The sequence below is a fragment of the Vidua chalybeata genome, chromosome 15, assembly GCF_026979565.1.
Source record: "Vidua chalybeata isolate OUT-0048 chromosome 15, bVidCha1 merged haplotype, whole genome shotgun sequence".
Classification (NCBI taxonomy): Eukaryota; Metazoa; Chordata; class Aves; order Passeriformes; family Viduidae; genus Vidua; species Vidua chalybeata.
In genome coordinates, this window is record NC_071544.1 from 8,391,746 (window position 1) to 8,416,494 (window position 24,749).

Below are 24,749 nucleotides of genomic sequence, written 5' to 3' on the forward strand. Positions count from 1 at the left end.
CCAAGGCTGGGACAATGAGAGAGGTTGGTAACTCCTGTGTGATAACAGAATTGAGAAGAAAATCAGAACTGAGACATACACAATTTTTCTTCTAGTCAGAGAAGAGGAGGAGGTGAGAACATGTGAGGGAGCAATATGGCAACACGGAGGTCAGTGAAGAGGGAAGGGCTGGAGGTGCTCCAGGGGCCAGAGCTGAGATTCCTCTGCAGCCAAGGTGAGACCATGGTGAAGCAGCTGAGCCCCTGCAGCCCCTGGGGATCCATGGGGGATGCAGAGATCCACACACAGTGGTTTTAAGGGCTTATTTTACCTCTCATTATCCTCCTCTGATTCTGATAGCAATAAATTCACTTTGTACCTTTGAGTTGAGCCTATTTTGCCCTTAGAGTGTTTTCTCCCAGTCCTTATCTCAACTCATGAACCCTTTGTTAATTTTTTTTTCTCTCCTCTGCCCAGCTGTGGCAGGGGAGGGTGAGTGAGCAGCTTTCATGGGTGCCTGGAGTTTGGCCAGTGTCAAACCACAATAATTCTCTTTTTGGTGGAGAATTGTAGGCCATCATGAGAACTTTGAGATAAGGATATTAATTGGGAGAAACAATGGGCAAAGCAAGCATTGAACCATATTAAGTAGAATTATAGTAGGAAATTTGTACCATAATTGCAGCGAAGGGTCCAAGGGTTTATTTCTGTGTAATTTGTCTTTTTTGTTCTGTGCTGGGATTATTGTTGGATCTGGTGTGGGGAACTTTCTTCTTCTGTTTAGTTTTGTTGTTCTAAGTGAAGATTGTGTGTTTAATGTGGTTTTGCTGATAATTCCTAAATATGTTATCAGTGTCAAACCATGATAGATACAAATCAGAGTAAGGAGGTTATAGAAAAGCCTCCCTCAGCCCATTCCTTTTCCACAGAAGAGCTCAAGAACAGGAAAAAGGATGACATGCATCTCTAGAAGAGAAGAAAACCACAAGGACCCACAGCATTTTATATCTGTAGGGAAGCACATGTGGCATTAGAGGTAAAGGCCTGAAACTGCAGCTTTCCAGACTCAGTGTAAGAACCATGGAGTGGAGCAGAGCCTCAGCCTCTACTGGCTGGGCAGCAGCACCCCCTCCTTGGCTTGTCACAGGAGAGAGCTGAACTGGCACATGTTCAAGTAGTCAGCAAGCAAACCCAATGCTGTGGCTGACCACCTGAAAAGATCCCCAGACCTCTGGACCATGTTGGCTTCCTTCATTTCCAAAGAGAACGACTGTGATCAGACAAACTACTGTAGAGCAAAAGAACTGGCATTAAAGTCTTCAAGATAATTTCCTCACCTCTGGACATAGCCTTGCAGGGTCACAGCAGGACAGGTCACCAAATAAAGACAGTCACTATGGGATGAATGGGAAAGCAGGATTACCCCTCAAGAACACTCTCCAAACCGACCTTGAACTCTAATTTACAAACAAGACTTTTGTTTTCTGCTCTCAAGTGTAGCCCTTGAGCTTTATCACAGGTAACTGGAGATGGTAGAAGAGAAGTCATTTAACCTCTTCATCTTTAAATCATGAAGAGTCAGCAGAAAGTGGCGACACAGAGAAAAGCCAGGAAGTCATTGGAGCTACAGCATGAAATAAAGTGAAAGAGGAAGCCCTTATGATAGACTTTAATAGGTTTTGAATTAAGCTCTTGAAATTGGAGAGCAGAACTGAAGAGATACACAGATGAGCAGACTGAATGTCACCACTACAGGTGATATTACCAATTCCCAACAAAAAGCTGTAGTAAAGGGCATGTTTGAACACTCTGATGGAGGTACAGAAGCAGGAGATGTATTGCAGTTATTCAGTTCTGCATTCTTTATTCTCTTTTATAAAGATAAGCTCAAGCCACAGAAATTGTTGAAATGCTTTGACTTTCCTTACACACCTGCAAGTCTTCATATACTTTCCAAAGAAATACTCCCAGAAAAAATAAGTGCAGCTTGCTATTAACATTCTGGGCTGAAGGCTTAGCATGGCACACAGCCACTCTCCTCATCACACAGTTTGAGGCCAAACTAATCAATAACAGGTTCTTAATGCCAATGAATTCAAACCAGCAGCTTGTTTTTAAAATGAAGTTACTGAAACAGAACTAAATATTGCCTAAATCAAATTAGCTGCAGTAGCAATAAATAATTAAACTAATAAACTAGTTCATAAATAGAGAACATAATTTCATTAATTTTACCACCATGTATAGCAACATCAATACTGCAGCAAGATGGAGTGCAGGGAGCTACGGCAGTTTTGCATCCACACACAGGCAGCACAATAGCAAAATGATTGTATATACATAAAAATCAAATCCAAGCAGTAACAGAGTACTTTGGAAGAATAAGTAGCTGTTGAGAGGCAGATAACTGGCTCAAGCAGGGAGACACTGTGTATGTGAAATACATTTTGCAAGGCTGAGGGAGAGATAAGAAGGACAGAGCAGGATGAGTTATTTGTGGTAAAATCTTCACTAGCTCTAGATAAAGCACTGTGCCCATGATCTATTCCTGCTGATGCCACCATGTGCCCTTTTCTGTGCTCCCCATGACCACAGACAAATCTGTAAAGGCTTCAGTCTTCTCTCACCTCCTACAGGTAAGCAACCAGGAGCAAAATCCAGGACACTGAGTACTGAAAATGGGATGAATGGTGTGCTGCTGCCACGCTGTCCTGGTTCAAGCACTACTGCCTTTACACTAAATGCATGCATAGGCTCCCTGGCTCCTGCACTCCCAGGATTTGGGGTCCCTTGGTTTAACTGAATGGAGGACCACAAATGGCCATGAAATAAAGACCCTTTTTTTCTGTCTGAACCTCCTATTTGAAAGAAAAAAGCAAAGGTGCATACCCATATTCTTTCATGACTCTGAATCATGTGTACACACATCTGCTTTTCCTTTACTAAAGCAAAACCTTTAGGGTTGAGTAAGATCTGTTCAAATAATGAAATACAAAACTGAAGAGATTTTGCAAATGTCAGCTGCAGAGTATTGCTCCAGTACTACAGTATTAACAAAGCCTCGCTCTACTCAAAGAAAGTAGTTATAAAATACCAGGATGACACTAAGTTATCTCATGCTGTTGAAATGTTTATTTGTTTTTAAGGGAGGTAAGTGCAGCCCTTGCAATCTCATCTCTCAGTGGAAAGCACTGCCTTCCCCAGAGACAGCTCTAAGGAGCTGTTTTGCAGAGCTGTGTATTACATTGGAGGCTGGTCATACCACAGAAATAACTATCCAAAATAATTCAGCACAGCTAAACAGAGCAGTCATACCCACTCTGACAGCAGAGTTCTCCTCTAAAGATAATTCACCTCCAGCACCCTTAGTGCTACTTGTTAAAGGTAGGGAGGATTTCTGGAAGGGGCACAGTGATGTCTCACAGCCAGAAGGGTGCTGCTCTGAGACGTGGTGGCTGGGATGTGAAATTTGGACACTTTTTCTTTCCTTTTAAGCTTGCCCTTGCTTCGAGAGAAGCTCTGAACACAAACACCACAAAGGTTCTCTTTCAAACCGTGCTCAAGCAGCAACACAAGCCAGGCATTTGATTGTTATTCACTGCACACAGCCACGTCCCTCTGTATGTTCTGTATGATCTCTCCAGCCATCAACAAAACGGGAGAGCAAGCAGCTAAAGGCCAGATTTGCAAACACAGCCAAGCACACAACTCCCACTGCTGCCACCAGAGACACACAGTGAGCAGCATGGGCCGAGGGCAGTGAAGGCATCTCAGCAAGCAGACCTGGCCCACAGCAATGCTGCAGGGTCATGGGAAGGAGGCCATGACTTCCAGGGAAATCTGGGGCAGAAGGACAGTTTTCCATGCAGAAGTGAGGCCAGCAACACCCTGTGGACCAGAGCACATAGCAAGCTTTCAGCATTGAAAGGATGCCAGTATCTGTCATGGCATGCCATGCTAAAACACCTTGTTTTTCCCTTTAGAGCAAATCTAAGGATGTCAAGCTTTATTCTTTTGAGTTCTTCAACAGGAAAACCACTGGCTCCAAATAGGCACACAGGAAAAGCACTGGAAAGCACCAGAAGCACCAGCAGCTGCCTGGCAAATCATTTTTGCAGAAAGCAAATCCATCTCCTAGCATCCTGTAAGCCACTACCTCACCTCCATGAATAACTAACTCAGTCAGGTTTTAGGCTGGTAAAGCAGACTAGACCTGGGGCTTTTGCCTTCCCAAGTACTTGCTTCCCTTTTGTTCCACTCACTTTTCCCCCTCACCCTTTCTAATTGTTACAGGATAGAAATTGAGATCTCCCTCACCTTCCTGCACCTCCCTCCTAGTTGTCCCCCCTGCAGAAAGCAGAGTCCCTGGCAAACTTTTCACTTTGCTGCTGTTTTCACTGGGGATCCCATCAACTTTCTTTTAGCCATTAAGTTTCCTTCCAGAGAAAAGCTTTGAAGCTCGCTCTTAAGAGACTTGAAAAATTCATTCCCTGCCCACCTGCACATGATTCAGTATTGCAGAACAAGTGCAGTGGGAACCAGAGACATTTCAATGAGGTCCCCAAAGATGTCATGTCCCCATATAATTTGATATTTAACATCTGACAGCATCAGGCACACTATCACCTGCAACACAGGTGAACTGTGTTGCAGAAAGGAGCCCTACTGGATAAGGGGCCAGACAAGCACAGCAGATGATGCCCTCACCAAGCACAAAGGCCCCCACTCTCGGCTTCTGATGGGCAAATCATGGTCCTGCCACATGCCTTTCCTTCTACACATCCATCAGTGGGGGACAACAGTCTGAGTGACAGCCTTTCCACCCCTCCTGTCTCAGTACCTCCAGTAAGAGAGAGATGTCCTGCAGACTTTGCAAGGGATGCTGCTGATTGATAGGGTTTGAATATACCCCACACATCAATACCAGGCAAGTTCTGAGCCAACTATCACAGTGGCCCCCAGCCCATCAGTAATTTTAGCAGCTTTCCGTACCTGGCTCTGTCACTGATTCACAAAGTGTCATCAACTGAACCTGGGCAGAAAGCAAAGTACATTGCTAGCACACAGGCACACAGTTTTATTTTAAAGAGACCAAAATACTTCAACCACCCCACGCAACATTTCTAAGTTTACCCAGTGTTATCCCCATTTCACACATGAGAAAGGTTACTTGCTATGATTAAGATAACACAGTGACTTTTAGGGTAAAAACCCAACAGCAAATAAAATTCAATATAAAATGCTGAAATCCATCTGAGAACATACATATAGTCAATATAAATATACAAAGAATTCCTGTTATTTTCAAAATTGTGTGACTAGGAGTTAAATTATTACTGCATCCAAGTCACTCAGGTATTAGACTCAAGACAGTCAAGATACATCTTAGGGTGTCCAAACCCATTAAGACCAAACAACAGGCTTATCAGTTACACCCTGACTTGACAAAGTAAAGCAGCTTATTGCTGAAATAATGCACACAAACCCAGTAAATCCATACACTCGGCACAAGCAGGGCTGGTACAGGATAAAGCATTGGAGCAGCAGCATCCCAGAGGAGCCAGCATCTCCCTGTTGCTCTTCCCAATGCTATGCCTGCTTTTCCACTTACAGCTTGTATTTAGGTCAATTGATATTACCTTTCCTTTACACCTCCCTCACTGAAATCACGACAAAGGCAGAAAATAGCAACTGAACGAGGTTTGTGTAGAGAAATCACTGAGACTAACTAAGCTCCAGGAATCAATAGGACTATTTTTAGTCACTCTTATAAAATTTCTTCTTTGCTTCTGCTACTGGAAGAACCAGAATAGAGAATGGAGCCTCTTGGGCACCAAGAGAGTCTAGAGTCTTCCTTAAAAGCTTTAGCAAGACATGACATGTCAGAGATGGGGTCTTGGCTTATGGCCTTCAATGATCAGCCACTTTGCTGCACTCCTAATCTTAAAAACAGAATACAAACAACAACAAGAAACAGCAGCAGAAGCTCCTTCCTGTGCATTTTCCTCCTCCAGGTGATACACTAATAATATGCTCCACATTAGTCCCACCTAGACAGGACAGCTTTCTTCTCACCATGTCAAAAACCTTCACTTCTTCAGACAAATAATTATGTAATTACACAAATAACTGTGGGACTGCATATCTCACTAATACCAGCCCATCTCACTCAGAGGGTCACATCTTTCTTGCAAATTAAGAGAGAGCAATTACCGAAGGAAATGCTAAAAGCTACACTCCAGTGTTGCAGGATATTCTGCTACTGGAAGTTTCTTGCCTTTTTTCCCAATATAAGCACACAATTTTAATTATTTAGAGTTCAGAGTCAATAGAGTTGGATCAGCAACAATGACAGACTGCCACTGTCAGGCAGCAAGACCTAAAGGATTCACTAACACTCTGTAAGGAAAAAGGCACATCATGACTATCAGTTTAGTGGATATTGACACTTGTGATAGTATTAGAAAATTAAATATTATGATAATTAGTTTTCAGCTGATTTTATCTCTGAAACCACACCAGCTTTGGTGATGTTTGCACTCCAGTGAACCCTGTTTTCATGTGTTTTTTCCTATCAGAGGATGCAGAAGAAGGAAATCTTAAGGGGAAAAATGCATCACTGTAGAAGCGATCATTATTTTTTAACTTCTTCTATCAGACTTGATTCCTGTTAAGTCCTGACTGAGGTGTCAGTGCAAGAAGTAGAGAATTGCAGCTAAACCCCTCAGCTCTCGGTGCCAGCTGGCAGCCTGGCCAGCCCGGCTGCACCCACAGGCAGAGAGCTGGGATTGGGAATGAAGCATCACACCCTGACAAACGTCATCTGGTCTAAGTATCTGCTCCATGAATTTTAATTTCTAGCAACCTAGCTCCCAAATGAGGTCTAGCTCTGGGCAAAATAACATCCCAGACAGCTAATGCAGAGACTGTGCCATACACTGGGCATTCAGCTGCAATCCCCATGCTGTCACCCACACATGAAGCATAGAAACAGAGAAATGTTTAAGCTGGAAAACATCTCTAAGTTCACCGAGTCCAACCATTGACCCAGCACTGCCAAACCCACCACTAACCATGTCCCCAAGTGCCACATCCACATGCCTTTTAAATCTCTCCATGAGAATGTGGGCTCCTCCACTGCCCTGGGCAGCCTGTGCCAGGGCTTGACAACCCTTTCAGTGAATAAATTTTTCCTAATATACAATCTAAACCATTTCATATGACAGCATGAAGACAGCAGCACTCCTTATGGCACACATTACCCCTACATAGATGGAAACCTTGGCCCCACTCTCAAGAGGGCAGAATGAACTCAGAGCAGGACTGTAGGGGACATTCACAGCAGGGTCACCCCATCCATGCCGCCACCACCACCAAGAAAATTCCAAAATATCAAATATAAATTGTAAGCTAGGAAGTAAATAAAGAAAAAAGGTAATATGCCCATCTCAGACTCCACTGTGACCCCCTCATTACAGTGTACCTCCAAAGCTTTTGCTGCCAAATCATACTCTTATCTAAGTCCTACAGTCAGTTGGCATCACAGGACACAATCTTCAAAATTATCTTTATTTTTTCCTTCAAAAAGGAAAGACAAAAAACCAAAAAAAAAATAAAACAAGAAAACCACAAACCCCAAAGAAAGTAAGAATGGGAGACCTGAAAGCCATTTTCACCTTAATAGCTAACAAACACACTGTTAGGTTCCAATAGCAAGTAAAAAGACTGTGCTTGCACTAAGCTTAAAACCAGCAAATTCTGTTAAAGTATAAAGGGAGTAAATCCACTATCTGACAGTTGCCATTAACATTCTAGACCTAGTTCCTGTGCTCAACAGCTTCCCACATTTCCTTCTCTCTCAGATGGCCTAGTAAAAGATACTTCTCCCTACAAACCATGACCTTCATATTCTAGTGCCTGATAAATTAGCAGCACAGAAAACAGATTTTTATCTGACCTTAAAAAGGAAAGTTTGTGTGTTCTCTCAAGGACTAAATGAATCTTGTTAAACAAAACCCAACCCTTTTGGCTCTAGAAAATTTTGCCTGTAGCTCATGCATATGGTTCCTAGAAACCTCTGACCTTCTTTATGTCATATGGCATTGCCTGTAGGAAACAGGGGTAGTACCAGCAATTCTTCCAGTAAATAAAGAGAAATACTAACATAGGTGGCATTTGTGGGAAATAAATGTTACTTTTACTGCAGCATGTGTTGCATCAAGTAGTGAGGAATTTGTTTCACTGAAGATCTAGACAATACTTAGCTTCTGTTCTGTTCATGCACAGGCACAATCTGAATGCATCCTGTCTTACCAGAAGTAAAAAAAAACCCCAAAAAACAACAACAACAACAAAAACCCTAAAAACTTTGTTGTATTTAAGCCAGCACAAATCCCAGTTTTAATAATTATTAGCTCATTTTATTCTTGCTCAAATACACTTCACCTATAAGTAATGCTAGAGGGTGCCTGTTCACACATTGGAGATGGGATTTTGCAGGTGACCTAAATGCATCTAGTTTGGGGTTGACTTTCTGCCTGTTTATTTCAACTGCAAACCCAACAGAGCAGTTCTGACCAACCACCTCTAACTACTTAATGACCTAAAGCCCTTGGAGCCACCAAAGACATGCAGACCCCTCGCCCCAGAAGTTACCAGCCAGCATGGGTCAGCTCAGAGCCTGGGAGAGCTCCCAGGAACATGGCAGTGCCAGATTAATGCCTGGATTTGATGATCCTAGAGGCTTTTTCCAACCTTAACAATCCCATATGTCTGTGACCACATTCCCCTCCAAGCCCTTCGCCAAAGTGCACACTTGCAGACAAAAGCTCCATCCGCACGGCAGCCGAGGAGAATTTTAAGCCAGCAAAGGAGTGTTTGTTTGTGCTAAGAAAGAGATTTAATGTCTAAATTAAATAAGTGCACTATGCTTAGCTCCCACTGCCAGAACGGCTGGATATTAATGGCTCTCCCGCTGGAGCTGGCTCTCCCTGGAGAGCCCTGCTCACACCAGCCGTGTGCTGATCAGCACATCAGCAACAGGGGCACGCGCGCACCGAGCCGCGCGCCCCCTCCCCGCTCCTCCCTGCTTCCAGTTAGCTTCCTGAAAGGAATTGCTCTGCTGTTTTGACAGAAATCCTCTCGTCCCCTGGGAACACACTGAAAGAATGAACAACAGGTTTGGTTCAACGAAAGCCTGAAAATTATTGCTGCAAAATCAGGAAAGTGAAATGGAAACTCCACTGGTAGAAGACTGAGTCAAAATTAGCTCATGGATATAAAGGAAAATAAGTTGGATACTTTTAATGATTTTCAACATCATTCCTGTTGTTAAATGAGTACAATAAAACATGTTTCAGTTATGTAATTCTAAATACTAATTGCTGTGACATTTGAAACTGAAAATAATCCCACAGGTTTCCCAAACAGAGAGAGATCCATGTGTTGTGCAGAGGTGTTCAGTGAGGCCAGCAGTGCCGTTCTCAGGACAAGAACAGCTTCTCACCCTCCAGTGAACAAACAGCATCCTGAGAAATAATCACATTAGAGCTTCTGTCTGCTGGAAAGGCAGAGGGGTGAAAGGAAAGACAGAGGGCTGTAATTATTATTTCTGTTTTAGAATACTAGGAGGTGCTCAGTTAAAGATGTGTGAATGATGATGGGATCATCTAGTCAGGGGGAACACAGCCCAGATGTGATAAAAAGGCCTGATGAACACACTTTGAGGAAGGAATTGCAATGCCTGACACACAGATCAGGCAGGACTTGTTCTGGTGATGTTATTTATATTGGGTGAGCATTAAAAGGGTGAAAGAGTCATTCTCAGCATTGTCTCACAGTCAATCAAGAAATAATTTTGAAGTTCACTCAGAACCCAATTACTTCACCAGCATCTCCACGCTTCCCAGGACATGTTAAGATGATCCAGTGATAATACAAACTCTGTGACTCACCAAAAATGATCACTTAGCACTCTCTCTAATCCAGCTGACCCATTTGGAATATACTTACAGGTGTCATCCAAATGCAAACCTCCCCATGCAGGAAGCATTTATTATATATCCAAAAGGAAAAGAGCTGTCTCTGCTCCTTTACTGCTACCTTTATGTGAAGATTTAGTTCTAATCGGGACACCTTGTAGTACTGAGGAGCAGTCAGGGCTTTCTGGATAATTTAATGTACTGGTAAGGGCTTTGACTTAATCCATGTGCTCTGCCTTACAGTAAAGACTTGCTCCTTACTGGTTTTGAGACCCCCAGCCCACTAGAAGCTGTTACAGTCCTCTATCCAGCACACACACTGCAGCTCTGGCTGGCTAATTCATTAACATGATGGCAAAACCCAGCTTGGTGTTACAAGCCTGTAAAAACCTGTACTTCTCTCCAACTTTCCTATGACTCCAGCTGCTCATTACAAAATCAGCATCAGGAACAGGCACATTAATCCAGCTACCCTGAGCAGTGAGACCATGAGCCCCACTCTGACAGACCCTCTCAGGGTCTCATCCTGTCTGCTGCTGAGGGTCACTGCTTAAAGTATTATGACAGAGTTAGGAGAATGTACTTCCTCATTTATCAGAATTTTCTGTGGGTCACAGTTATTTCATCATTGCACAGTGTTCAGATGTAGCCTGGATCCCAACTCCTGCACACCAGGGAAATCCCATCAGCATCTTGGAGTGCACACACAGGCACCTCACAGGCTGGGACATCTGCTCAAACCACAGCCACCCTCTCTTTTCACAAACTGGTGTTTTCCCATAAAAATGTCTCTGGCAGTGGATCAGCCCTCACTGACACTGGTGCCAACAGAGTTGGACGCGTTGATAACAGCAGAGAAGCTGCACAGGGCTGGTTCCAATTTCTGGCTTCACTGATTCTATTTCCCAGGGAATTAGGGTTGCCACAATGTTGATTCTGTTAAAAGCAGCTGATGAACTTCTGTATTTAACAGGCAATAGGAGTTCAAACCTAAATATGGCTATTATATAATTTAGGGAAAACTAGTAATTTTTGAAAAACAATTATGGGTAAAGAAGAAATAAAAACCAGGATAATAAAAAAACATAACTTCAGTAACTGAGAGAAAAATTATTCTTTAAAGTATTCAGATATGAAAAGTAAGGAAAAAAGATCCTGTTATAGGCAATTTACATCATAGAATTTCAATGGGAAAAGTAAAACAACTAGAAGCAGGGGCACTGCATACCACTGTCACCTTCTTTGCAGTTGCAATGAGAAACTAAATTGAAATCTTGTAAGAAGTGATGTTTTGAAAGATTTCCATATCTGCAGATGGAAAGCACAACACTTTTGTTCTTGTATTTTTTTTATTTTCTAAGCTAGAGCATAACTTGATGCTATTATCTGCTGGCTGTGCAAGATAGATTTCAGCCTTTGCAACAATTATTGTGCACACAAACCCCAGGAACAGATATATTAATAACAGATATGGTCCCCTGTGCTGAACAAATTTAAAAGCCAAAATCCAACTTATGTCTTTGGAAGGAACCAGCTTTGAAGTCTCCAGGTCCAGAATCACTTTCCACATATACTAGTTTCATCCTGGTAAAACATGTTACTGGATGAGTTTCATTTTACCTGAAATGAGTCAAATAGTTTTACACTCAATTAGAAGAAGCATCTGGGCTGATATTCAGCCCTAATGACTGTCACATCACTGGAGACACTTTATCAGACAGAACTTAGAAATTCAGCAGAAAGAAGGCATATCTTAACCTCACTAAACCTGAGAGAGTAAAAAGAATGACAAAAAGACATACCACCCATGAGGGAGAGGCAAGGATAATAATGAGGAGGAGACAGGGACAAAAATACGAGGATCGCTCTCATGCTACTCCATAAACACACAGTGCCCATTATGCTATGTGCAGAACAACAAACCTGCCTAATATTCTTTAAAAGTTCTCATCAAACACAAGCAAGCAGCATGGCATGGATAAATAACTCCTGTCTCATGACAAACAAGGAAATATTTATGGAAGTCTATTAAACTTGGATTACTGAGACCTTAGAGCAGTTGTGGAGTGGCCAATCACCTCTGCTGACTAAATACATTTCTATAAATGCTTTACCGCTTTTATTTACCCAATGGACCAAAATGGCTTATTCATTCTGTTCTGGTTTTATTTGGGTCTATCAAGTACAGTAAATGTGCAGTTAGATGTGTAATAAAAACTCCTTTAGAAAAGTAATTACATTACCTTACACAGAGCAGATTTTTCTTTCCCAAGCATCATGAACAACTGGATCATTTCACAGGCTCCTACATTCTTCTTAAAAATATACTGACACATGCTAATTACTGAAATGAAATCTTGCTTAGAAATGTAAAGTCCAAAAGAACCATTCACACACAAAACAGGGCCCCCTGAAAACCACTAACTTAAGCAGAGTACTTGTTACAACAGCAGCCAGGAATATGGCTATGGCCCCAAACACCTGAACAGTTCATTCTTCATATCCTATTAGGAAAAAATTCTTCCCTGTGAGGGTGCTGAGGCCCTGGCACAGGGTGCCTAGAGAAGCTGTGGCCATCCCATCCCTGGAAGTGTTCAAGACCAGCTTGAACATGGCTTGAAGCAACCTGGCATAGTGGAAGGTGTCCCTGCCCATGGCAGGGGGCTGTAATGAGACAACCTTTCAACTCCCTTCCAACCCAAACCATTCTGGGATTCTATGATTCTGCTGGGTTTGGCTAGAGCAGGATATGGTGCAAGAATATAACAGCCCCACAATTAAGCACTGCAAGGATCGCTGCTGGCCTCAGCCACTGCCCATGTCACCTCCAGGAGAGGCCACCAGAGCTCCCCTAGAGCCTCCCCCACCATAAACCACCCCCCCAGCTGGGCTAACCCAGTGACAGGCTCAGCACCTCCATCTTCCACAGGCTGAGGCCATGACCAGCTGGGAGTAAGTACCTGAACTAAGAGAGCACAAAGAGGGTTATTCCTCTCTTATTTTTAGCTCATATTTGAGCAGTGAGTTGAAGCTCCAGTAATATTAACCTAATTGCTCTGCCTTACAGTTAAAGCTCAGTTCAGGAAGAAATGGCATGTTGAAACCTATTAAGTCTGAAATTGAAAATGCACCATGCTCTTACACATATTAAGTAGACTAGCAGCATGTTCAAAAACCGTGACTCAAAAATCTGACTGGACCCAGAAGCAATCCTGGACTTGGGGTGTTTTGTCTGAAAGTCCGAGTTCACTCATTTTTCTAATAGCTAAGACGTGCTGGATAAACTGATTTGTTGGGACAGTGCTTGCTTATTACATTATATTGCCATTACCAGAAACATCTACTGCCAGTTTTTTATTCAACCCTTACAAATGAGTTTATGTTATAGCTGCTGAAAATTCTGGATTTACAGTGCATTTGCAACTTTCAATATCACGTACAATTACGTACATCATACTTCTGCTCCATATGAGAGGGGCTTCCACATGATGCAATGCTCTCTGTAACAACAGCATTTCACCAGAGTTATGTGGCTGGACACAAAAAGTAGAATTTCATAGAAAGAGCAATGCACCACTGAAAACAACCAAAAAAATCAAATCCAGCATGACTTCAAACCTCGCTGTGTATTTCAATCTGGCTGCTGCTGCTTATGATACTTAAGAAAAGCCCATTTGTCTGAAAATATGTCCTCTTATTCTTAAAGACAGGTTATCTTAGAAGACAACTACAAACTAGTCCCGCTTTACAGCTCTGGGTCAGCTGGAGAAAAGTGCTTTGCAGAGGCTGAAGATGCAGCCAAAGCAATGTTTGTAGGACAAAGCAGCATCTTCTAAAAGACTTCCCAGTTTAGATGGAAAAAGTAGAGAAGTTTGTGGAGTCGAGGGCTGACAGAAGCCAACAGCACAAGCAGCTTTTTCAGCTGCCAAATCAGCACAATTTGTTCTGATTTCAGATGGAAAAAGAGAGGTGCCTTCAGGCACATCCAACTTCAGCACTCTGCACTGGGGATACTTATTTATGATGTAGAGAGGTATGGAATACCGCATCTCCCTGTAAATCCTCACTAGGTCTCATAGATCTCTGGCTCATCTCCATCTTCTCCCTCTTCCCACACTGGGAACTGAAGTTGTCCACTTCCTAAGCTTGTCCACAATCTCCTTGATCCGACCTGCTGCTGGGAAACAGTTTCCTGATCTCCTGCCACTCAAGAAGTTTTCACTTCAGCTCCATCAATCTGCTGCTCTAGCAAAGCCACACTCTATTATGTTTACTTACTAAACAGTCATGCCCATTCTGCCATGAAGAGAATTCATTCTTCCTTCTGCCCCAAAGTACTCAACTACAGAAACTGATAGATCCATTTACAGGAACCTTAACTCTGCAAAACCACTCTGTTTCCACCAGTTGGGGAGCTGGGCATGCAAGGGGTTTGCTATTCTTATGGCAAAGCCGGGCTAAGCCACACCTCTGTGAACAGTCATTTGTCAGCCTAATGTGACCACCAGGACCAGCCCTGTTTGCTTCAGGAGCTGCTCAGAAACTCCCTGGCTAAGCTGCAATTCTCTGCTCCTCGTCCCAGACACACGTGCAATACGAACAGCAATAGCAAGACTGCCCAGGAGCATTCACATTCCTGTTTAATTTACTGCTGTGCCCAGCACTGGCTAATGTGTTGATTATTTGAGGTTCTTCCCCCTCCACATGGTTTTACTCCCTATTTAATTCCTGCCACTTTAGAGCACAAAATATGCCAAGTTATAATTAAACACCACTGCTGATAGGTGTGTGGGAGCAAACAACTTTGCCCCTTCCCGACTAGGGCCAGGCTGTTCAAGTGGGATGAAGTACAAACAAATCTGAGAAACTGTGGTTTCATAACCTTGGAAACACAGGCACTAAACATCAGATTAATATCTTGACCCAAATATCCTTCCCTGAGTAACAGATTTCAAAGCATATGTTGTCAGTGAATGTCAAAGCCAGAGATAATAAAACTTTATATGAAAATAAAGCAGCTGAGATGGGCAGAGACAAAAAACTTTGTTTGAAGTAAAGACTGAGTAATTGTTAAAACTAGTATAACAAACATGGAAAATATTTCATCTTGTAATTCAGCAAAACAGGTATTGTTAATGTAAAAGCTGTCCTTTAGACTTTGGAGGAATGTCCTGAAATACAGCGAGTGTGTTTCTGAACACCCAGCCGTGTGCAGAGCATATACACACAAATATTTACTTTCATATCGCATCATCTGGATGTAACTGGGATATCCAGACATACAAGACCCTGGGGGTACAGTTTCTTCTACAGAGCAACATAGGCATAGCTACTGATTTTTGGTGGGTTTTGACCAAGTCATAAGGAAAAAACGTAGATTTTTTTTTTTATTCCAGTAATAGGAAAAAAACAACATAATGGGAAATTAATAGGTGATTTACTACAGAAGTAATTACAGCTGACCACTTTGTGCTCCCGAAGGATTTCAGGAGAGCAACTTATCACTCCTGCCAATTTTGGAGTGCCTGTCATCTTCCATGGAGAGGCAAACATTTGAAGTGGGCGAAAAGAAAGGATGAAGTAAATAGAATTTCTGAAGGGCATTATTGTTTTATAACCATGAGTCAGTTTTCATGTAGGACATAAAAATTGATGTCAAGTGGAGAATAATGAAATATTTCTTAAGCTGTTGGCTGGATCCTCTACCACTGCTAATTGATGCAGAGATTTTTCAATAAAACTCTGGTGACTTGAAAAGGCTCAGGGTGTACTACATTTATTGCTCCACATTGTGATTAGTAATCACAGTATGACAATGAGGACTGTGCATCTGTAATAAATATATACAAATAGGACACCCACAACAGAGCTTGTGAAAACTTCAGAGAAGTGTCAATTCAAAGTTTTAATTCAAACCAGATATTTAAAGTTTGTATCTTTATGGCAGTGTGATGTCATCTGTCTGAATAAATCTAGAGCTGCATCTCATTTAATAAGATTATATGGTCAGAGCAGAAGCAATTTGCTTGAACATTTCTTGGCTGAATGGTTTCAAAAGCATCTTTTGACACTAATTTGTTGAACGGATGATTGTGAACAACATAAAAACAAATTAAAAGTTTTAAGTGCTTGGGTTAGAGTCTCAGCTGGTAAAAAGCAAAGGTGGTCCATTAATTCAGCACAGCTTTGCTTATTTCTATCTACTGAAGACCTGGCTCTTTATGCTTAATGTGATATACATATGCTTGGGCATAGTTGTACTCAGCAGACAATTTGTTCTAGTACTCAGCATCCTTCAGCCCCACAGTGCCAACTGAAATGGGAACATTTGCTATCTCCAGACGTTGCAGAATTAGTTCCTGTGTCCTTGCCATTAAAATAATTGGGGAAACCACTGGAGGCTCTGTTCTGCCAGACATGGGGATTTTGATAGACAAAAATATATGTGGCTTTTACATATATAAGTTGTATGGTGTAATTCACAGCAACAGGTGTATTAGGAATTCATGTACACTCATTGCACAGGGAAAAGTCACCAATCTTTAAAATTAAATCCTGCCACTGTCCAGCCTAATGTCTGCAGGTGCTCTCTACAAGCTTGGTCCTGTTTCTTGCAATCTAACACACACCCTTAAGTCTCAGAGTTTCCTGCACAGGCACTTCTCCTCAGACTATGTAGATTTTAGGAAGAAATTCTCCCCTGTGAGGGTGGTGAGACACTGGAACTTGTTGCCCAGAGAAGCTGTGTCTGCCCCATCCTTGGAAGTGTTCAAGGCCAGGCTGGATGGGGTTTAGAGCAGCCTGGGAGAGCAGAAGGTGTCCCTGCCCATGGCAGGGGGTGGAATGGGATGGGCTTTGAGGTCCCTTCCAACCCCAACCATTCTGACACTTCATCCTTTTCACTGTTCTCTTTGTCCTTTTCACTAAATGCCTGCTGTGTCCACATGATCTGCACAAGCTGCTGCTTTTCCCAGCTCCCAACTCCTGCTTTGCTCTTCCCCATCCATTCTCCTGCAGTATTACACTGCCCTGGACAGCAACAAGGAGTGTGCAGGTTATTCCCCTTTTGGCTCCATTCCTCTTTCCTCTGCACTAAGGGCAGGAAAAATTATGAAAAACTAACACAAAATTGAGAAAAGATAAAATATTCAGATAGTGAAAAAATATCAACATGCCCAAACTTGCCCTGTGATTTTAGTTCAACAGAGCAATATAGAGGGATGGTAGTCAAATCCTGCCCTTGTTTATCACATGCTGGTTTTTCTTGAGCTTGTGTTTAGAGGTTTTTTGGCTGATTGGGAGTTTGTTCGTTTGTTTTCAAAGCACAACACAAAACCTGGCACCCTACCCCATATTCTGGTTACCATTGCATGGGCATAATATGGATAGATACCACAGTGGGTCAAAAGTGTGACCAACTCAGAGCCAAATTTCAAGTGAATTTAGAAAAATATTCCTGCATCTTCTTATCAAATCCAAAATTGAGAGTTTTTTTGATTAAAAAATTATTTTTAGTCAAAAAGGGTAATATTTGCACACCAGTTAGGCATCCCAGGAACAAAGCAGTTCTGCAGCCATTTCCATTTCAGTTGAGAAGAAAGCCAGTCTCCAAACATCACTGAGAGATGGCTGCCAGCTGCAGTCAGGGAAGCATCTCTCCTCCACACCACAGCAATTAAAAAATCATGTAATTACTGCTGATCTCATGTCATGGAAGTCAAAGGAAAACCATTCATTGACTGTAATGGGCTTTGGAGCAGGTTCAAAATTTTTCCAGTATATGTAATCCTGACACTTTGGAAACCAAAACCTCACAGTTTAACTACACTCACCCACAAGTAAAAAAGAAAAAAGTGTTTTCATGCTCAACAACAATCAAGGCTTTGTTCCCTTTGAAAGGAAAGTGTCTGCTTTAAATCTAAAGGATTCAAACCTTTCGTCCCAAAATAAAGAAAAATTCTGAAAAGTCTAAACTAGGATTGCCCCTCCTTTCACCAAAAGCTCTTTTTTTTAATCATCTTGGATCATCCATAAGCTTGGGATAATAAAAGCAGATAAAGAGTAAGTCTGCTGAGCTCTCACATTTGTAGGTGTTTCTATGAGATATTTTTTAGTTTTTCAGTTTTTTAAGAGAAAGCCAAAATTTCTACCAAGGGAACAGAACAAGGATAAACACCCAACTCCCAATCTCTTCCAATCATCTCATTTCCTCAGTTAAAAAACATTATCTCCAAAAATTACCATTTTTAGGGGGAAAAAGGCCTCATCAAAATCACCTCATACCACATCACAAGATGTAGAAGAAATCCTTTTGTGTGCATAATAAACATTCGGACCCTCCTGTTATTTTTTTCCGGACACCAAATGATATCTGCTCTGTGCACATTTTAATACTGAACAGGTTTCTGAAGGAGACTTTAGTTGAATTATTTTATAGGCACTATTGAGGAATAACTCCAGAGAGGAAGATACTTAAACATTGCTGAAAATCCCCAGGTAGCTCTGCAAATCCACAGGCTTTTGTTATCAAGAGGCATTTACCATGTTAGCATTTTCTTGACTCCTGAGGAGTCTGCAGTTCTTCAGACAGACTTGATAATCCACATATTGCCTTGCTGGGCATAAGCTGAATTTATCTGTACATCTTAACTCCCTCAGTGGCCATCCCCTTCACTCTTGCCATGGATCTAAGAAGCTTCTAACAAAAGTCCATTACATTGAATTCACTTCTGAAAAAATATTATGGTTTTACTCTGCAAAATAAAACTTAAGTCTTACCCATCCTCTGAAAGCAATGAGAAATCAGCCTCACTTAGCCTGGATATTTGGTGTCTTCAGGCACTGACCTCCAAATTCAGTTATTGCTCTGAAGTAACATTCTCCAAGCACACGATCTGTAAACTCAATCAAATTTCAAGAATTGCTATCTTTAAGCTCTCACATGTGTTGGCTACTTTCACTGTGAAGAACGTTTTGGAAATAGAACTCATATCTGAAAAAGGACTAGAGGTACATCCACAAGACTGGATTCAGTCTCTGTGCCTATAATGAACTGCACCACAAACTATAGCCAGAGCACGGCTAAAATGCATCCACACCCACAACAGCAAGAGGCTTTCCTGCATCCCAAAGCAGCCTTGACCCACCCAAGAGCCCTCCTCAGTTTGAGACTGAAGGAAGTTCAACAGAACTGGATTTCTTTGTGAAGAGTGGCACAAGTTTGATCAAACATACATGTGCAGTGGGCATCTAAATAGATTTCACCTTTAGTAATAGCTGTATTTTTAATTAATTCAAGCCTCTCTGCTGCCTCAGCCTCACAGAAGAAAATAAATACAAAAACACAAACACAAAAAGAAAAAAAAAAGGAGATTATTTGCCCAAATGACAAGTTACCCTTGCACCTGACCTTCTTTGCTTATGCAGTAAAACCTTGGTTGTTACAACCTTTTCCCAACATACGGGATGCCTGAAACAATTCAAGAAGCTGCTGGAAGGGAACAGGGAATGCATTAATCCATTGAACAGGAGAGTGCCACCTGCTTCACATTCTACCAAGACAGATGAGGAAAGCAACTGCCTGATCCAGAAAACATCTGCTGAACAAAATCAAAATTAATGATAACCAGAATAAGTTCTTTGATAGCCAATTCTCCCCCAGCTGCCAGGAGCCATCAAAGAGCCACTCCTGGCAGAAGCCAATTAGTTTGTGAGGCAGCAGAGTCCCCAGGAGCTGAGCTCAGAGCACCAATGCCCCTTTGGGTGGAGCTGTGGTGTGCCAAGGCACGGAAAGCCTTGTCTGCACTTCTTTCTCCCTAAAGTTCTCCAGGTTTTGAGTTTATCACAGAATGTTTTGGGTTGGTAAAGATCTTTAAATCCATCCAGTTCCAATACCCTGCCATGCCTTTCAGTATCCCAGGGTGCTCCAAGCCCCCTCCACTCTGGCCTTGGACATTTCCAGGGATGTGGCAGCCACAGCTGCTCCGAGCAACTTGTGCCAGGGTCCCACCACCCTCACAGGGAGGAACTGGCTCCTAATATCTGATCTAAATTATCTTCCTTCAGCTTAAAGCCATTTAAATGCTTTAAATTTTACACATAGAAGTTGTGCCAGCACCCAAACTTTGACATGCACACCCAATACCATCATGCAATTCTGTGCTAACAGAGCAGCTTTTAATTGGAAAAAAGAATTCTACAATTTGCAACACTAAGAACTGTCAGACAAGCACCAGGCACAGACTGTTGGAAAACACACAGCAGCACAACCTTTCAAGTGTGTGAACTCATGCTTGTTTTAAAAAGTTACTGCAAGAATACTCAACACCAACACACACACTGAAAAAAAAACAGCTTTCCTACCTTTTCTTCTTGTAACTTCAAACCTTCTGGAGTCCTATAAGGAAAAAGAGAATTTTTTGTGGTGTTTTTTATTAAATGCAAGAATTTTTCAAAGGCAAGATGAACAACCTCCCTTAAAAAGATTAGTCACTGACCCAGGCAAGCATCTAGGAAGCTCAATACAATAACTGAGGAGCAAATACAAGCACACATTTCAGTTTGTCCACAGATATTTAATGGATAAATATAACACCTAAAATGACTCATCACTGTGTGATAAATTACATTTTAAAGCACAACATTTGTCTTGAAAATGGATTTTCCCCTCTATTTATGTTAAAAGGGAGCAGTTAGGAGGTTTATTATTACTACACCAAAGATTTGGGGTTGAGGAAGGAGGAGCCATTACAGATATTTTTAGCAGAGACTTCCTCAAATATCTGCATAATTTCAAAGCTACTGGACTACTCATGCTGAAAGCTAGGTGCTCACTTCAATCCATGCACACCTACATGTTATTTTTGCATATCATTTTTTTGCAAATCATCACAACCATCTCTAATATAGAAACTGGCTTTAAAACAACACTGTTTCAAAAGGTATTGCATTCCCAGGCAACACCATCTGCTTATACTAATGCTGAGCCTTCAGAGGAATAAATATTTAATTCCACGCAGTAACACTATTTATGGGTTAATTACAAATACGTCCAAATTTCCATCATTTGAGTTACTTCTTGCAGCCAGTATTAGAACTAGTGGAATGGAAGATCATCTGGAGTACCCCTGTTGTGGAGACAGGCAGAGAGAGAGGTGAGGTTGTTCAGCCTGGAGAAGCGAAGGCTCTGGGCACTACACGCTGTAGGTCCCCACTGACTGCCTACAGAAATGCCTCTTTCTGCCTCCTGCCCCCTCCCAGAACCTCCTGGAAAGTCCCAGGGCAGGATAGAGCCTCAGCTGAGGTCTCCTCCAGCCCAGGAGCCACCTCACATCACCCATGTCCTGCCCAAACACAGTGACAGTTTATACTGTCCTTTGTCATCACTCGTGCAGGCAGCAGATGCTGCTTCTCCTTCCTTCACACAACCCAAGCTGCCTTCCTCAAAACAAAGCTTCCAGCACATCAGAGAAGAATCAGAATACCAGAAACGGTCTCCTTGGCACCCTTCAAGTCAGCTGAAGGGGATAATAATAAAAAAAAAAGGGTATTTGCTTATAAAAATACTGTCATTATTCCCTGTAGGATACCACCTCAGTGATCTTGAGCAATACATAAAATGGCATTCAGGATTAATACAGACTTCAAAGCATTTATCCTCTTTATGTAGCAGAGCTCTGAGCTGTGCAGGCAGTTATACTCCAGGGACCTCTCTGAGCTTTTCAAAATATTAGTTTGAGAGGTGGGGCATGGGAAAAAAAAAAAACCTCAGCTACAGCTGCTATCATTAGGCCTGTGTACATGCAATATATGCAAAAGGAAAGAATACTTTTAAAGTTCCCCAGAGTCCCTCACACTAACAAGCTGTTTGAATTCTCTGCAGTTCAAAAGCTTAGAAATACTAAAACTAATTACAACTATTATATTGATCAAAAGGGAATAGACTATCAAGGCTCTATTAAACAAACATCCAAGTTTGATCTCACTTTTATAAAATGCCCTTTTGTTATTTCCATGTCTGCACAGACATCATGAAAGACAAAGGATGGTCTTCAAAGTTTCCCTTCTTTTATTCTGTTCCCTTTATAATTGTAAGCTCTGATGAATATAAACTATCCAAAAAAACCAGATGCTGGGTTCAGAAGAAAAGCTTGTTGGAACTGCAGTGGGAGAACACCAGGTCAGGCTGCAAGCCATCACTTCTTGTTCCTGGGAAAACAGCAGCACTTGGTTTGTCTCCCAAAACATCTCTTCCCTGGAAAAACCTCCAATGACACTGAGAATGCTCAAGATTTCAGGAAATGGAAAAATGCCTGGCAGCCACAGCAGGGCTTGAAGTACAGTACAAAAGGGTAGCAGCTCCAGGTAGACTTCTCTTGAAGATGATACTGATCTCAACTTAAAAAAAACCACATAGAGGTTTCAAAGATTTTAATAGCGTTACCAGTAGAGAACCAAACTATTTTGATAAAAATGACACCAAAGTTCTTGAATGCATTGCCTGAGGAATACTTTGCTGCAGAAGCCATAAAGCAGATGGTTATAAATGAGACTTATTTCATGGGCACCATTTAATGACTGCAAATTCCTTTAACTAAAAATCTAATTTTATCAGAGCATAAATCATCTGCTTTGAAGGGAAAAAAAACTGTTTTGGATTTTCCATTCCTTCTAAAAAGCTTCTTCATGTACCGCTTTAAATAGCATTTCATTAGTGCAATACAACAGTTTTATTTGTCAAGGCTCATTTTTAGCACCTATTTCCTACCTTTTAATGTTAGTCAATTGCGTACAGAATGAAAGGTCCTTCTGTTGTGTATCTGAAGTGCCTAATCACTATGTGGAAATCTATGGCGTATGTTTGCTTCAGGATTGCCTTTCACCAGACATGTAGCTAAAGAAAATCTGCATCTCTAAAAGACTGAGCACCCCAGAGTATGATAAATATTTCTACCTGGATTAGGAAGGGTGAAAATCAAAATCAAACAGAGCTCAGTACCTGCTGTCACACTGCTTCACTCCCCTGTAGCTGCAGTGTTCTGTACCAGCACCTGTGTGAACCTGATGCCATTTAACAACTGGTTTGCACAAAGCCCTCTTCTGTCAGATTTCATTCATAACAAACACAGAGCATTGGGAACTTCATTGTGCAGAGTTAAAATACAACAACACAGAGGGAATACACAACACAAAACAGTGCTTGGTAGCCAGTGTGCCACAAACAGGTTTTCCAGTGGTCATTAGCAATGGATGCAAGCAGCAAAACCACTTTGGGGTTGTTTTGTATAGAATCACAGAATGGTTTGGGTTGGGAGGAACAATGAAGATCATCTTGCTCCAAACCCCCTGCCACAGGCAGAGACACCGTCCACTAGGTCTGTTCAACCTGGCCTTGAACACTTCCTGGGATGAATTCAGTACTGAGAGACTTTCACATGGCTGTGCATTTCCCATCCCTGTTTGTTACTGGCCTCTGATCCCAGTAGGAAATGATGCTGAGCATGGATCATCGAGCAGACACCAAGGGGATAGCAACTGCCCTCAAGCACAATAATCCATCGGATAACCTTGCAATGATTTCAGTCTCTTGCCCTTTAATACTGATTTAGATTTTGTAAAATGGCATCCCTTTTTATAACCAAAATTTAATATAGGGGACTTGGCAAAAAAAACACCAAAACTTAAAAAAAAACTCCAAAACCCACAACCAGCAGCAAAAAACACTAAAACAATTAATGCAGCAGAAGAAGAGATGCAGAAGAACAGGTAACACCCCAGATCCACAAGTTCCCTGCATTGCTGGCCTTACCAGACCCTTTGTGGGAGACAAGGCAGTGCAAGCAGATAAATCAAACCCAGTCCCTGCAGCTGGGCTCATGCTGGGTCTCGCAATAAATCAGATGTTACCTCTGCACACTCCTGGTCTCCAGGGACCTGCTCTCAGGATCAGCCTAACTGCTGTACAATTTCTAAATATACAGTCCTAACTCATTTAGCAAATTAATAAAGAAGTGGCTGATCCTATTAATAGATTACCATGCCATGGATTTTTTTTCCTCCCTTCAGAGCCTTCTCCTCCTTCTCTCCAGTGAGGAGTCACATAAAGAAGATAGATTTAGATCAGATATTTAGGAATAAATTCCTCCCTGTGAGGGTGGTGAGGCCCTGGCAAAGGGTGCCCAGAGAAGCTGTGGCTGCCCCATCCCTGGAAGTGTTCAAGGCCAGCCTGGAAGGGGCTTGGAGCAACCTGGAATAGTGAAAGGTGTAGGGGGATAGTGTGAAATGACACTCAGTGCAGGGCTGGTGGGACACTCTGCACAGGGACTGGAGTATCAGCACAGTGACTCATACACAGCTTAGTTTGACAATCAGAATTTTCTCCCTTTTTTTTTTTGTGATCAGACATGAGGAAAAAATAGATCACATGCTACTGTTTGGAGAAAACTTGCTATCAGTACAGACACTGGCAATTTAGATTTGTACTGTCTGGTATGAATACAGAGGAACTCTGATGTCTCACATCACACAGTATCATCTGCTCATCCATACGGTAGCTAATTGAGATAATTACTGCATCTCTGATTTTACTCACTATTAGTTCTGGACTCCAGATGAGAAACCCTGGTATAGCTCCATAAATTTCCACCTTGCAATGGGGAAGCTCATGGGATAGCAGTTTTTAGAAACCCCAGATTTGTGGTTATACTCTTTCTAATCTAAAAACTAAGAATTCCCCTGCTTGGTGGTCAAAAGTACTTCAATTAAAACTGTCTTCCTTTAAAAACTAAAGCT

General features: G+C 41.9%; 1 protein-coding gene across 2 annotated transcripts in view; it reads right to left on the reverse strand.

The window, feature by feature from the left end:
• FSTL4 (follistatin like 4) overlaps nt 1-24,749 on the reverse strand; it is a 315,751-nt gene that overhangs the window by 175,954 nt on the left and 115,048 nt on the right. For both annotated transcript variants that reach the window (XM_053956322.1, XM_053956321.1), the window contains exon 4: nt 20,322-20,355. In XM_053956322.1, coding sequence (XP_053812297.1) covers nt 20,322-20,355 — 34 coding nt within the window. The remainder of the gene's footprint in view (nt 1-20,321; nt 20,356-24,749) is intronic.